General features: G+C 36.9%; 1 protein-coding gene across 1 annotated transcript in view; it reads left to right on the top strand.

Moving 5' to 3' along the window:
- LOC126236168 (vacuolar protein sorting-associated protein 11 homolog) overlaps positions 1-14906 on the top strand; it is a 193588-nt gene extending 178682 nt beyond the window's left edge. Inside the window, exons 20-21 of the mRNA XM_049945264.1 lie at positions 10440-10547; positions 13034-14906. Coding sequence (XP_049801221.1) covers positions 10440-10547; positions 13034-13476 — 551 coding nt within the window. The 3' untranslated portion in view covers positions 13477-14906. The remainder of the gene's footprint in view (positions 1-10439; positions 10548-13033) is intronic.
- The last annotated feature ends 1657 nt before the right edge of the window (positions 14907-16563 follow it).

Raw genomic sequence — 16563 nt, 5'->3', positions numbered from 1 at the left:
CCTCGGGCATGGATGTGTGTGATGTCCTTAGCTTAGTTAGGTTTAAGAAGTTCGAAGTTCTAGGGGACTGATGACCTCAGATGTTAAGTCCTGTAGTGCTCAGAGCCATTTGAACCATTTTGAACCTGCGATTCATAAGGCGAACAGTGGAAGAGTCAGTATAACTTTGTGAAATACCCTCTAGTTGCTTTTCGTGATGTAATGAGCTAGACAGACTGGGTAAGTGCCTACTCGCTCTTCATTCTGCACACCTATGAAGGAGGGCAGTGCGTGACCACAGTCCAGTGACCTACCTTCCCTCATGCTTCTAGCCTCAATCCCTGCCTTCGCCCACTGTTACACGCACCCAGAACACAATTTATCACTTAAGACAGTTCTTCTGCACTTACGTGTGGATCAGTTTTTTCTTTTATTGGGTCATTAATCTTCTGACTGGTTTGATGCGCCCCGCCATGAATTCCTCTCCTGTGCAAACCTCTTCATCTCAGAGTAGCACTTGCAATCTATGTCCTCAATTATTTGCTGGATGTTTTCCAATCTCCATCTTCCTCTACAATTTTTGCACTCTACACCTCCCTCTAGTGCCATGGAAGCCATTCCCTGATGTCTCAACAGATGTCATCCTGTCCCTTCTCCTTGTCAGTGTTTTCCATATATTCCTTTCTTCTCCGATTCTGCGCAGAACCCCCTCATTCCTTACCTTATTATTCTACCTAAGTTTCAATATTTGTCTGTTGTGCCACATCTCAGATGCTTAGATTCTCTTCTGTTCTAGTTTTCCCACAGTCCATGTTTCACTACCATAGAATGCTGTGCTTCAGGCGTACATTCACAGAAATTTCTTCCTCAAATTAAGACCTATGTTTGAAACTAGTAGACTTCTCTTGACCAGGAATACACCTTCTGTCAGTGCTGGTCTGTTTTTGATGTCCTCCTTGCTTTGTCCGTCATTGGTTATTTTGCTGCCTAGGTAACAGAATTCCTTAACTACATCTGCTCTATGACCATCAGTCCTGATGTTAAGTTCCTTGCTGTTCTCATTTCTGCTACTTCTCATTATTTTTATCTTTCTCCGATTTACTTCCAGTCCATATTCTGTACTAATTAGATTGTTCATTCCATTTAGGAGATCATGTAATTCTTCTTCACTTTCACTCAGGATAGCAATGTCATCAGCGAATCATATCATTGATATCCTTTCACTTTGAATTTTAATTCCACTCCTGAACCTTTCTTTTATTTCCATCATTGCTTCTTTGATGTACAGATTGAACAGAAGGGGGGGGGACTACATCCCTGCCTTGAAACCCTTTTTAATCCAAGCGCGTCATTCTTGGTCATCTATTCTTATTATTCCTTCTTGCCTCTTGCACTTATTGTATATTACCCTTGTCTCCTTATAGCGTACACCTATATTTCTCAGAATTTCGAATACCTTGCACCATTTTACATCGTTGAACACTGTTTCCAGGTCGACAAATCCTCTGAACGTGTCTTGATTTTTCTTTAGTCTTGCTTCCATTGTCAACCGCAATGTCAGAATTGCTTCTCTGGTGCCTCCACCTTTTCTAAAGCCAAACTGATCATCATCTAACACATCCTCAATTTTCTTTTCCATTCTTCTGTATATTATTCTTGTCAGCAACTTGGATACAGGAGCTGTTAGGCTGATAGTGCGATAATTCTCACACTTGTCAGCTCTTGCAGTTTTCAGAATTGTGTGGATGATATTTTTGCGAAAGTCAGATGGTATGTTGCCAGACTCCTACATTCTACACACCAGTGAGAATAATCATTTTGTTGCCACAACTCCCAACGATTTTAGAAATTCTGATGGAATGTTATAGAAATTCTGATGGAATGTTATCTATTCCTTCTGCCTTATTTGATCTTAAGTCTCTGAAGCTCTCGTAAATTCTAATTCTAATATTGGATTCCCTGTCTCTTCTAAATCATCTCCTGTTTCTTCTTCTTCTATCACATCAGATGAATCGTCCCCCTCATAGAGGCATTCAATGTACTCTTTCCACCTATCCACTCTCTCCTCTCCATTTAACAATGGAATTCCCATTGCACTCTTAATGTTACTGCCCTCGCTTTTAATCTCATCAAAGGTTGTTTTGACTTTCCTGTATGCTGAGTCCGTCCTTTCGACAGGCATTTCTTTTCAGTATCTTCACATCTTTCATGCAGCCATTTTGGCTTTGCTTCCCTGCACTTCCTATTTGTTTCATTCCTCAGTGACTTGTATTTCTGTATTCCTGAATTTTCCTAAACATTTAGCACTTCATTCTTTCTTCAATCAGCTGAAGTATGTCTTCTGTTACCCATGATTTCTTCACAGTTACCTTCTTTGTATCTGTATTTTTCTTTCCATTTTCTGTGATTGCCTTTTTTAGAGATGTCCATTCCTCTTCAACTGTACTGCCTGCTGAGCTATTCCTTATTGCTGTATCTATAGCCTCCTTCATCACCACTACATTGCGATCTGAGTTTATATCTGCTCCTGGGTATGCCTTACAATCCAGTATCTGATTTCAGAATCTAACTGAAATCTTCCTGTATCACCAGTCTTTTCCAAGTATTCCTCCTCCTCTTGTAATTCTTGAACAGAGTATTTGCTATTACCAGACAAAATTTATTACAGAACTCAATTAGTCTTTCTCCCCTCTCATTCCTTGTCCCAAGCCCATATTCTCCTGTAACCTTTCCGTCTACTCCTCCCCCTACAACTGCATTCCAGTCCCCCATGACTGTTAGATTTTCATCTCCCTTTACCTACTGTGTTACCCTTTCAATATCCTCATATACTTTCTCTCTCTCTCTCTCTCTCTCTCTCTCTCTCTCTCTCTCTCCTCATATTCACTTTGCGATGTCAGCATATATATCTGAGCTAACATTATCGGTGATGGTTTGCTGTCGACTCTGATAAAAACAACCCTACAACTAGACATTCTCACCCCTACATTCCTATTCATAATGAATCTTACTCCTGTTTTACCATTTTCTGCTGCTGTTGACCCTATACTCATCTGACCAGAAATCCTTGTCTTCTTTCCATTTCACTTCACTGACTCCTATTATATCTAGATTGAGCACATTCAAGCTTCTGACATCCATGCCCCAACTTGTAGAATGTTATCCTTTCGTTGGTTAGTCAATCTTTTTCTCATGGTCACCTCCCCCTTGGCAGTCCCCCCTGGAGATCCAAATTGGGGACTGTTCTGGAATATTTTGCCAGTGGGGAGATAATCATACACTTTTTCAATTACAGGCCGCATGGCATGTGGATATACTTTATGTGTCTTTAATGCAATGATTTCCATTGCATTCTGCATCCTCATTCCATTGACCATTGCTGATGTGCCTTTAGGGTCAGTTTCCCACCTCAAGGACAACAGAGCGCCCTGAAACTCTGTCTGCTCCTCTGCCCTCTTTGACAAGGTCATTGGTAGAATGAGGGTGACATCTTATGCTGGAAGCCTTTGACTGCCAATGCTGATTATTAATCAAAATTTAAGCTGTGGTGGATTTCAAACCTGAGACTGACCTTTTGATTAGTAATCAAAGACACTACCCCTAGACCATGGGTGTTATAGATGTGATATACACATTTAATATTTGTTCTTAACCCACATTATTTAACTGTATTCGTAAATTCTATTCCATTAAAGCAATATCTTCAATAATCTGTGATTCCTCTGCACCCTGCAACGTGCAAACTATTAGTCCTGCAGAAAAAGTGAATAGGACGTTTTTAATGTAATTTAATGTAGTTCAATATTGTCCTCTGAAACATTTCCACTCGAAGCTGCGGTTTTCGAGTAATTCGAGGAAAACAAATAAATGCCACCCCAAACCCAGGCTCACATGACCAATCAGAATATTTAGTATGTTGTTCATTACACTCCTCCCTATCACTATACAAAAATTTCCCTATTTTTTTCTTTGCCAACTGGACTAATGCACAGTTGATAGACATGCAACACACATGGCTCACAAAGACAATTGACATACATTTGAATGCTTTAATTAAACACTAAATGTTATTTTTCTTTAACAAAGATAATAATTATGCTGTTTTTCCATGCTTTGGGTATTTTACCGGTTTGTCAGCAGAGATTCATTGCATGTAGAAGCCTTCAGTGTAGTGTCATACCTTCACATTTTAAGAGTTCAGTATTTATTTTATATGTTCCAGTTGCCAAATAATTTAAATAATTATGAGCAAAAAAGTTTCATTTACCATGAAGATGTATCACTGCGGGTGTTATGATCATTGTTAGTCAAACAGATTTGCTCATTGTTAAATTTGTAAAACAATGCAAACGGCTTATTGAACATTCTGTGGGTAAATAAGATGAACTTTCCAGTTAATGGAAGTGTAAATATACTCTACTATTGACTGTACTACAGCACTGTACAAACTACTGACTTAACTGAAACCCCCAACTGTCAGAGAAAAATGTAACTGATCTAGCAGGTTTGTTTTTTATTTATTTATTTATTTTTTGTTACAAATACAACTTTGTTTCAGTATGTTTTTGATAACTGCATCATTCTTCTGCCAATACTTTTTTCTGTTATTTTTAGATCAACTAGAACAGTAATTCAGCTGCAGGGTAGTACATTAGGGATCATAGAGAGAGTGCACAGTAGCGAGCTGTGATGTTGGTATCACAGACGACCAAGTCACTGATCACTAGCCCACCACTGCCATAACCTGTTGTTTTAGTTTGTAAATGGTGATTAATTACAGCTTTACACAACAGTCATAAGTCTATTGAGGAGTTTTGACAGTATATTTTGAATTGTTTTCATTGAAAAATTATGGTTTGCTGTGCCATCTCAAGTTATGCTAACCTCTGCATGTTAGAAATTAAGTTTAATAATTTCCTATGAATATTGGTATGAAAATAAAAAGGGATAAATGCTTATAAACATGCTAATTCATTTCCAGTTACTAATAGCTGTGTGTGATCAATACATTTTGCTCATTCAAGAGTATAAATGATATTAGAAAAGTGAACTGTTGAACTTTCTCCGAAATGCAAGTCAAAGCCTGGTGCTGTTCCAACTCTGTATCTCCCATCCTTCAAAATTGATATAGGGGGTAGGAATGAGCATAATAATGAGTAGTAAATTCGGGTTCAAAAATGAAGTCGCAGTAACGTAGTAGAATAGATTTTGCATATCAATATATTATCAACTAACGGAACTACAAGTACAGAAAACATTAACCATGAAAACAGACAACATTGTTAATGCAACACTGCATGTTTTGCCAATAATTAGAAATTATGGAAAAAGAACGTTTTTGAAAAGCGGTTGGGGGATCTTTTTCTGACTAGCAACAACATGTGTTTGTGAAAGGATGGTGCGCTAATTGGCCATCTGGAGATATTGCAAGGGGTGCATTTTCATGTTGTATATCATATACATGTGTTTAAATAAAGGTATAATTATTTGCTTATTTAATTACCGAATGAGTTAATAATAATACAGTATGACATGAAAAATCCCAGTTGCATTCACAATTGTCTACGAGTTACATGTACGCACAGTTGGCCTGTTAGCTTCTGTGCGGTGTGGTGACATGAGAGAGTCAGCGATGACATCACTGCTCACAGCACATCTGTATATACACCTAACATATTTTCTAGTTACCTCAGTAAATATATGTTTAGTTTATTGCATTATTCCCATGTAGTCTTGTGTAAAACCCATGGAAACATTACTTATAACTCAACCCGCTGATCTTCTACATGTATGTCCAGTTGTCTGTATGAGGGTTCATTAAAGTTAAGGGGTCAATCCATTTAAAATCACCCAATATGAATAAAATTTGTTGCTCAAAATTTTTTATTTTCTTGATTTTTTTATCATGAGTTCCCTATAGGCAGGCATTCACAAAACACTGTTTTAAACATTTTTATACGTCATAGTTTTTTTCTGGCAGTAATTTTTACAATGGCAGTTGGGCAAATTTTAGTGGAAATCGACATTTGCGGAAAGTTTAATTGCCAAGTTATTTTAAAAGATATTGGAATAATTCAAAAACCAGTGTGCTCAGCACGAAATGAACTTCAGGCATAATTTTTTTAAATTTTTCTATCATGTAAGAGAGTCACTCAAACTCTTTCTGTAAAGACTCTGAAAAAAATTATCAATTTTCATGAAGGAAGAGAGACTCACTAATAATATGTTATCTCTGTGTTGCGTACTTACATAACTACCTGCAGTAAAAGTTGCAGTGCTGAGAATACACTCCTGTTTTTTCTAGAGCTTTTCAAAAATGGCCAAAACCCTTCTAACATCAATTTTTGCAGGTCAATATCTGAAAAGGGACTGAATGAAAACAATTGAAAATTTTACAGAATGTTCTTTATTCTCATGGGAATATCTCACAAAAAAATTATGACTGAGACTCAACAGTAAAAACGCTACACCTCTACATGCTCGTGCAGTGCCAAGTTAGCAAACAAGGGCTTGAAATTATTACAGTTGACATTGGTCAAATGATGTTTAAATCATTACATACAATAAATGATCAAATATTTCTACTTTTAAGTAACAATGGGCAGAGATAACAATTGGTAAGAGTTCTAATTCTTAAAATTAACGGTACATTTGTTGTACTACACTTGCGTACAGTATACACATAATGTTTCTCCATGTATACAGATTTAAAACTTCAGTTGTAACTACTTGCCAGCTGCAATTTTCATTAGGGAGTTAAACAAACACGATATTTCATTGCATAGTTTATCAGTTATGTTGTGTGTTCTACCAGACACTGTTGTGAGTTCCAGTGGAGTCAGCTTTCGTACTTTTTTATTTGCAGGCACCCAAGCAGTGTCATTTTTGGAAAGTTGAAAGGCAGTTCTTGGACCAGAAGGGTGAAAGAAATGCACTAAAACATCATTGTTATCTTCACTTTTCTCTTCAATTTTTCCAAGCCACCACTTCTCATCATACATACAAACAACAAAATCGGTATTTGTGAAAGATGATACATTTGTAAAAAGTATTGAAGTTTGATCATCATCAAAGTTGGAGCCTAGGAAGTAACAAAACATCTTATTTGATTGTCACTTATGGGAACATATCTGTGATAGCTTCTTGTTCCTTTCAATGTTTAACAACAATCAAATCTCTCAGTCAGCTTTGTTTTGACTTGTTCAATTTCAGTTGAAGAAACAAATATATATCTAATTCCAGTAATATTCTGTTGACAGTATTTGGAACAAATCGTGTGGAGTCAGGATCTGTTCTGTGTAAGGTCTTTGAAGGGAAGCTCGTGTAACTTCTCTTTTTGTTGTTCCGCCTATCCCATCGCAAGAATACTTTCCGTGTGATGAGGCAAAGAAATTCCACTCTACTGGTAAACCAAAATCATTTTTGTGTTGGCAAATATAAATGAAGTTTCTCTTATTTTTGTACTGGCTGCTTGCGCCATCACTAAAGTGGATTATCTTTTCAACATTACGTATGATATTCTTAATTTCTCTAATGAGGTGATGTTGTAATGCATACACAGTCGTGGTATTATGTTCTAGGTGGTCACTAATTACACAAATAGATTTGCAACACACGTTGTCTTCTTTTTTAAAGTAAATGACAAATGGATACAGTGTCGCTTGTGCATTAGTCCAGTGAAAACTTTGAATTTCATCCTGTACTGTAAATGTATAGTTTTCTGCAAAATCACTAAACAGTGGGTTTCTTTCAGGATTTCTTTCGTTTCCTTAAAATATTGAGCTTGAGCTTTTGAGATAAAGTGATGGGATTTTAAAAGCACCAGCTTATCGACAAGAGACTGTAAAAATTCCTCACTGGGCATTACCTGTGTAATAAACACAACTCTATCAGTTTGTACCCATTGTTTGAAAACTACTTCATCAGGCAAGATGTCAAGTTCATTTTCTAAGATATCAAGTAGGGTATCTGGTTCAGGACATCCTACACATATGTCAAGCATACATTTTTCATTATCAATATCACATACCATGAAAGCTATCAGGTCTTTATAATTTGCATTAAGCTTTGCTCCTTCCGTCATAAGCTTTGTGTTTCGATGATGCTTGCAAATGCATACAGTATGAGTTCCTGATGAACCCGGAAGAACGCACCACTTTGGTCGTAGAACACAAAACAAAGAGCGGCCAATTTTGTTATCTGGGTATTTTTGTTTATAGAGGCTGTAGAGCTCATTCAGCGAGAGAAGAATTAACCTTTTCTGCTTCTGCACCTTAACATTGTCAATCAAAGTTGAAACACATTCCTTTTTACCAGGACACATGCGACTATTGTCATCATCCTCGTAAAATTCTTTAATACTATTAACAACAACTTCACTTATTTTGTTGGCACCTTGTCTTTTCGAAAGAAGTGGTAAGATACCTTGATCCATAACTAGCTGCCTAGTTAACTTCACTATTTATTCAGATGCACCAAATTCCTCGATTATTTTTTTCTTTGACCATGATCTTGGCAAGAGGCTAATTATCTTAATTTTGTCATCTTTACTGGAAACTGAATTTTTCTTTCATTTTGGTAATAAGTATATCATACTCACTTTGTACATTTTCTGTACCATTTCCATTCTGAGCATCTAAGTCATTATGGAAAGATTCTTCCAATTTTCGCTTGACAGAACTTGTAATTTTATCAGTTCTTCTTTGTAAAGCTGATATTCGCTGGTCTTTGTTGAGCTTTGTTATTTTACGTAAATGAGATAATTCCAAAGTTTCACAGATTGATTGTACTTGATGCAAAGGATCATCCTCAACCAATTCAAAAGGCCCAGGAAGAAATTCAGGATCATTCTCAACACTAATTGCCACTTTTTCAGCTGGTTTATTTACAAATATTCTTGATGCGCAAGTTGGGCATAGAGCTTGTCCAGGAATTAGGTTAATATCCACATTTTTTTGTTTAGGTGTTCAACTAGTATTTTACGCAAACCATTTTTAACTGGCTTTTTGTGAGTACCAAATGGGTCACAACACTTTTTACCAAAAATGTGGTTGTATTTGTCTAAATATTTATCTTTGTGGTAATAACAAATATTAGAAATTTCTTTCGAAATTCTTTATTTTAACATTGTTCTTCAGCTGGCAAGCCACTCACTCTTATTAATTCTTGATGCACTTTCTTCTTGTAGTGTTGTTTATGGCACTGTTCACTTATTAGTTCACCCACAAAACAACTCGTTTCAATACTTGAAAAATCTACTATTCTTGAAAACAGTTGAAGATGGGAGACTTCAGATCTACACTTACAAAACTCTTATTCACTTGTTTATTGTCTTGGGTCCTGCAAAGAAAGTAATATGAAAAGTAACTCCAATGGAATTCACAAAGTGTCTGGTAGAACACACAACATAACTGATAAACTATGCAATGAAGTATCGTGTTTGTTTAACTCCCTAATGAAAATTGCAGCTGGCAAGTAGTTACAACTGAAGTTTTAAATCTGTATACATGGAGAAACATTATGTGTATACTGTACGCAAGTGTAGTACAACAAATGTACCATTAATTTTAAGAATTAGAACTCTTACCAATTGTTATCTCTGCCCATTGTTATTTAAAAGTAGAAATATTTGATCATTTATTGTATGTAATGATTTAAACATCATTTGACCAATGTCAACTGTAATAATTTCAAGCCCTTGTTTGCTAACTTGGCACTGCACGAGCATGTAGAGGGGTAGCTTTTTTACTGAAATTTGCTGCTCTATTACTCTCAATGTAGTTGAGTCTCAGTCATAATTTTTTTGTGAGATATTCCCATGAGAATAAAGAACATTCTGTAAAATTTTCGCTTGTTTTCATTCAGTCCCTTTTTAGATATTGACCTGCAAAAATTGATGTTAGAAGGGTTTTGGCCATTTTTGAAAAGCTCTAGAAAAAACAGGAGTGCATTCTCAGCACTGCAAGTTTTACTGCAGGTAGTTATGTAAGTACGCAACACAGAGATAACATATTATTAGTGAGTCTCTCTTCCTTCATGAAAATTGAAGGCCTTAAAAAGTTAAGATTGATAATTTTTTTCAGAGTCTTTACAGAAAGAGTTTGAGTGACTCTCTTGCATGATAGAAAAATTTAAAGAAATTATACCTGAATTTCATTTCATGGTGAATTATTCTGATATCTTTTAAAATAACATGGCAATTAAACTTTCCGCAAATGTCGATTTCCACTAAAATTTGCCCAACCGCCATTCTAAAAACAGCAGCCAGAAAAAACTATGACTTATAAAAATTTTTAAAGTGTTTTGTGAATGTCTGTCTATAGGGAAGTCATGATAAAAAAATCAAGAAAATCAAAAATGTTGAGCAACGTCGCCTGGGTGATTTGAAATGGATTGACCCTAAGGTATTATTATTATTATTATTATTATTATTATTATTATTTACTTGTTCCTCATTTCAGAACCATCTGCTATCATGCAGCCTGAGACAACATTGACATCAGGGACATATAGCACTGTTCCAGAAGGAAGGTTAAGATTGCATGAAGGGAAACCATCCAAAACATTTGGTGAGAGACTTTTGCTCATATTCAAATGTACAATGTACATTCTATTTTGCAGTACGCTCTTTTCTTTTTCAGTGTTCTAATTTACAATAGATCATCCCTCATTCACCTAACAAACTTTACACTAACGCATTACTATTTCTCCTTTGAAGGAAAGGTATATTACAAACAAACCTGCAGCACAGCCATTAGACCTGTATATCACCCTCCCATGCCAATCTGTTTATGAGCTATCTAGAGAAAACCTTCCTAGCCTCCCAAATCCCTGGTCTGGTTCATTGATGACATCTTCATAGTATGCACTCAGTGCCAAGACACTCTAACCCCAACACCTTCTCTCCCATCTGCTTCACCTGGTCTTCCTCAACTCAGTGTGCCATCTTCCTGGGTGTTGACACCCTCCTCTCTAATAGCTCCATCCACACCTCTGTCCACATATAACCCACCAACCACCAGTGGTACCTGCTTTTTGATAGCTGCCATCCCTTCCATGCCGAAACATCCCTCCCATACAGCAGTGCCACCCAGGGTTGATGTGTCTGCAGTGACAAAAACTCCATTGCCAGTATACTGAAGGTCTTACCAGGGCCTTCACAGACAGGCACTATCCCCCAGATCTATAACAGAAACAGATTTCCCATGCTATTTCCCCACACCCCATCAATCCTCCCGCCACCACCAAGGTCCCACTACAGAAGAGTGCTCCCTTCATCACTCAGTTCCACCCCAGACTGGAACAACTGACCACAACTTTTCTCAGAGCTTTGATTATCTATCATCATGACCTAAAATGAGGGAGATTCTACCCAAGATCCTTCCCGCCTCCCCTAAAGTGGTGTTCCATTGTCCAGTCCACCCTCCACAACATCCTTGTCCATACCCTGTGCCGCCAGCCGGGGTGGTCGAGGGTTCTAGGCGCTGCAATCTGGAACCGCGCGACCGCTACAGTCGCAGGTTCGAATCCTGCCTCGGGCATGGACGTGTGTGGTGTCCTTAGGTTAGTTAGGTTTAAGTAGTTCTACCATTTCACAGCCTTTTATAGTGGTATGATTACCAATCAGTAGTCCACCAGGATGAATGGCCACTGTCAAACTATGCACGGGAGCTGAACATAATGCTGTCTGCTGCACAAGCCAGGCCATCTTGATCCTCCCCTCGACCACCAGCTTTTCTGAACTGCATAGATGGGAGTTATCCTCACAACATATTATCTGCTCCCGAATATATTCAGCACACTCTCCACCCAACAGTTTTGACCCCCTCGTTCTATCATCTCCTCCGTTTTCAAATTCTCTCACCCTCTGCCAGTGTACTCACCCATCCTATTCCCTTCCCTGCTCCTCTCCTTCTCTGCTTCCTGTTTTTCCCACCACATCCCACCACCCAATACTTTGCCTGGCAGTCTCTAGTCTCTGCATGCCCTGCTAGACAGTTCTCTTCTATCCTCCCATCCTATCCTCCCATCTGTACGCTGCTATCCCTTACCTGCCCCACTCCAGATTGCAGTTCTCCTGACAGTCACATTCTAGTCAGAGCTGCTGGTTGTAGCATTGTGTGTGCATGAGTTGTGCTTGCTTGTGCGAATGTGTATGTGTTTTCCTTGCTGATGGAGGCTTTGGCCGAAGCTATAATGTGGAACACACTTGCTGTTTTGCCTGTCTGCAACTCAACATGTCATCTTTACAGTGACTAGCAATCTATCCTTTTCCTAATAATGTTGATATTCTAATCTGATGTGTCCAATGTTTAAAAGTAAGTTAATGTAGATTAATAGAGGAAAGACATCTAGAATAGTTTTTTTCCAATGATTGAATTTCGATTAATCGTATAGTTTCACATATTCACCTGCTTTGATCTAAATCCAGGCCTCTAATCTCTGCAAATGTTCTGTAGAATTCAAGACACAGATTAAGTAAAACTATCTCATACCAAGTAATTAAGCACTAAATTGTCCCTCAGGTGACATGTGAAAGGTCAGTTATAGTTATTAGCTGTTGACCAATGGGAACAGTTGCTCATTTTGGCCCAGCTTTCCAAATTATCAGGTAAATCTTATATTGTCATAATTGTTTTTGTTTTTCAGTAGTAAGATAAGTAACAGCCTATGTCAAAGGTAAGGTGTGCATAAAATTTTAAATGGTCCAGATCAAACATTTATTGTATGAATTTGATGTTACATTGAAGTGTTTTACAAGGATACTGTATAATTCCAGTTAGCACATTCTTTCAGAAGACTCAGTTGACATTCATGATTCAGTGCTAATTTAAACAAGCCTATTAATTACAAACAGCATGAAACGCTGAAGTGTCTGTTAATTATGTGGAAAATTGACTTTTTTTATTTAGATCAGTCACTCTCATTGTTTTCTTATAATAATACAAATAACTCACACGAATAAGAAAATAACTGCTTGTAAGTAGCTTTAAAAGTCATGTTGTAATATATATGGTATCACTGATTTAATTTGGCAAAAATAATTGTGTTTCAGTTAATGGGCTCTCTAATGTGATCCCAGAGGGAAGGATGCGGTTGGATGAAAGTAAACGTTCTGATAAGCAGTACAGTTCTTCATTAGAAGCAAACCTTACACAGCCTGCTGACTGTACACCACCCTTCAGATGTTCACCTGTTCCAGGATCACCAGCAATGGCTAGCCACAGTCTAAAATCTACACCACGACATTCGCCATCTGCTAGAGCAACACCACCTTTAAAAGAAACAATGCAGTCACAAACACCAAGGAACCCATTTGATGAACCTCCTTCTGATGTTTCAAAGAACCCATTTGATAATGAAGATGATGAAGAGTATGATGCAAGTAAAAATCCTTTTGTTGGGAATGATCCCACAAATCCTTTCCTTGGAAGTGATGATGATGCAGTTCTAGAAGATGATGACTATGATAAAAATCTGAACCCATTTGCTACTTGAAGAATGCTTTGTCTGTTTAGAGTTACAGTTCAACTGATGTGCAATGCTCTTTTCTGAAGATCGCTCCAGAAGGAGAAACTGGATTCTTACTGCGTCATTAATATTATGAATAAATTACAGCCACAGTAGTTTCATTGTTAATTGTGCTACCAATTAGTTGCACATGAAATCTGTTTTTTCTTGACTCTCATCCTGGCTGTGGAACATTTTATACAATTTTTCAGTTCCTTTTTATTAAAGTGAAGTGGTAATTTGTATACTGCTTTCAGGAGGCAACATTATCTCAATTACAGTAAAAGTTATAATTTGAACAAATGCCACAAAAATGTGCAGAACATTAGTAGGAAGAATACAATTAAAAATCAAGAGTGAATAAGATTGGAAAGGAAGAATTGAGATGTGTTTTGACAGTTGTAATTTCAGCCTATGTTGACACAAAACTATAATTTATGTTTCTTATCTTTTTTCATTACTGTCTCCATTTATCAAGAAGAAATATAATTGAGATTTTTTTTTTGTACCAGTTGCAGTAGTTATTATTTTTGATTTTCCCTCTCTGTTCTCATACTGGCATTATAATTTCTTGAAGATTTCATCCATAGTTTCAGTTTGGAATGATCATGCCAGAGAGGAGCTATAGTCTACAAAACCCTATAGAATATTATCTTGCTTATTTCAAAGGTTTCTAAGTAAGTTTTAGAATAATGATTACTTCCATATCTAGTCTAAATGAACTCTGAGATTTTCTCAAATAATACGTGTCTATATCTGGCATATACCATCCTTACTTTGAGCAGTGTTATGTCGAATATGAAATATAAACATATAATTTGTTACATAATTTATAATGCTTGAGTTGGAAGGTCTCTATTTGTTTAACAATACATGGATTGTATTGCTGCAGAGATTTTTACTAAAATTTAGTAAACTATTTTCATTTGTTATTAGTGATATAGAAGTGTGTCAGTACCTATAATGATGATGATAAAGAGGCAGATTTTTGCTTCATATTTGTCAACTGTTTCTTTTCTTCCAAAATATTTTTATTTCTTCTACAAGTTATTAATAGATTTGCTGTTGGCTCAACAACTCTACAGAGTACCATCTAGTAGCTAATAAAAGTAATTAAAAGACTGCAATTTATTGTAAAGACAAATTTCATAGTACTCAAATATCGTGGAATGTCAGATGTACCGCCATAAATGCTACATTGTCTCAGCAGATAAATTTGCTGCTATGGGTGTAGTGCCTGTGAACAGTGAGGAACATTTGAAAGTAAAGCTTCAGAATGAAGTGGAATGACAGCAGATGTGTACATAAATCCATCACTGCAACTGGAATTGTGAAACTGTTTTGGCCATTATTTGACATAGGAATGTAATTATCAAAGCACATTAATAAAATGTGAAAATCAGTGTATAGCTGAAAAATGTTGAAATCCTCTTTTGAAATCTCACATTTCAATAAAAGTGAAGAAGAAATATGCATACAAGGTATTACTGACGTAAAACACAAAAAAAGATGAATGAAGTGCTGTCTTTGAGAAGTAAAGGTTGCTTAACCTCCTGAGAAAGTTATAAGAGGAAACAAAACTATTCAGATGTTAAGTAATGTGAGACATTTTTGGATTGGATTGTTTGGGGGAAGAGACCAAACAGCGAGGTCATCGGTCTCATCGGATTGGGGAAGGAAGTCGGCCGTGCCCTATCAAAGGAACCATCCAAGCATTTGCCTGGAGCGATTTAGGGAAATCACGGAAAACCTAAATCAGGATGGCCGGACGCGGGATATGTGAGACATTTGGTCAAGGGAAAAACAGTAGGGCAGGATGATATAAATCAACAATAAGCTTTTCAGTTAGTTTTATTCAGTGTACATGTACAGCTGAAACAGAGTTCTTTAGATATTACTGATAATTCTACACAAGAAGAGACCCCTAGAAAAAGATTTATTCTTGCTATCCGTTTGTGATTCTTAGTAATTTCATGTCAGAGTGGGGGTGGGGCCAGTTTCACATGTTAACAAGTGTAGTTTACAAAAGAGACAGTGGTGTGATTGGGCTTCATCATTTACAGAACTGGAATCTTTAATTTAATTGGCATGTGGTGTGCATACCATGCAGTAAGTACCATGTTAAATTAGTAATACATCTGATAACTAAACAAATTTTTGTTGGTACATGAAGAACATGCAGTAGTCAATAATAATGTGTTGGTTACAATGCCTCCTGAAGTGTGTGATTATTTTGAAGATTTGCATATACTTATGAGAGGATAATACTGGTGTTCCTAGAAAATTGATATTTCAATTTCTTAGTCTCTTATGTTACACATGGATCACCATACCATTCACACAAAACTAATATATGATGTAAATCACCTTCTGATATTGAAGTGCATGAACAACGTAGTGAGTTTCTAATACACGTTATCTGGAGTTGGTTGGGGAAGATTCTGTGCGAGTAGCACATCCTTAATATTGCTGTTAGCAAACGTCCCTAGCAAGTGCTGTCTGTAAACCATAACCTTGTAGGGGAAGCAAATTCCATCTAAAAGTAATGGTGGCCTCTGTACTATCATGTTTCTTCCCCCTCTAATTTCCATGTGTTATTTGTTGTCACTTTAAGCTGAGGGGCATGGGTAGATACGTTGTAATTAGGGTTAAGTAAGTGACCATTTAGCATTGTATCTTTTATGCTAAGAGATCCATATACTCATTTTGTTGGAGGTCTTGGTGCAACGGAATTAAGAGAATGTATACTGAAGTTCCACACTGCCATAAATCCACCACCTTCTGCATCATGTTCATAAGATGAACCTTGTTTTACCTTCAAATTTCAAGATTTGGTCCAGTCCAAGCAGCTTGATGAAACCGAGACCACACATGTTGGGCACAGACTGTATGACCATTCTGCTTTGGGATCAGGACAGAAGAAGTCACTACCCACATATGGTTTATCAGTCACTTTTGACATGTTCGGCAGTATTTTCACCACATCTCTTCACTTCATTGCGACAGTTTTCTTGAATATGTTGTTAATATTTGACATTTTGTCTCTAATAAACAAAAAAATGAATAGCAGTTTGT

The sequence above is a fragment of the Schistocerca nitens genome, chromosome 2, assembly GCF_023898315.1.
Source record: "Schistocerca nitens isolate TAMUIC-IGC-003100 chromosome 2, iqSchNite1.1, whole genome shotgun sequence".
Taxonomy (NCBI): domain Eukaryota; kingdom Metazoa; phylum Arthropoda; class Insecta; order Orthoptera; family Acrididae; genus Schistocerca; species Schistocerca nitens.
The sequence above is the reverse complement of the archived record's forward strand: the minus strand, read 5'-3'. Positions and strand labels throughout refer to the sequence as shown.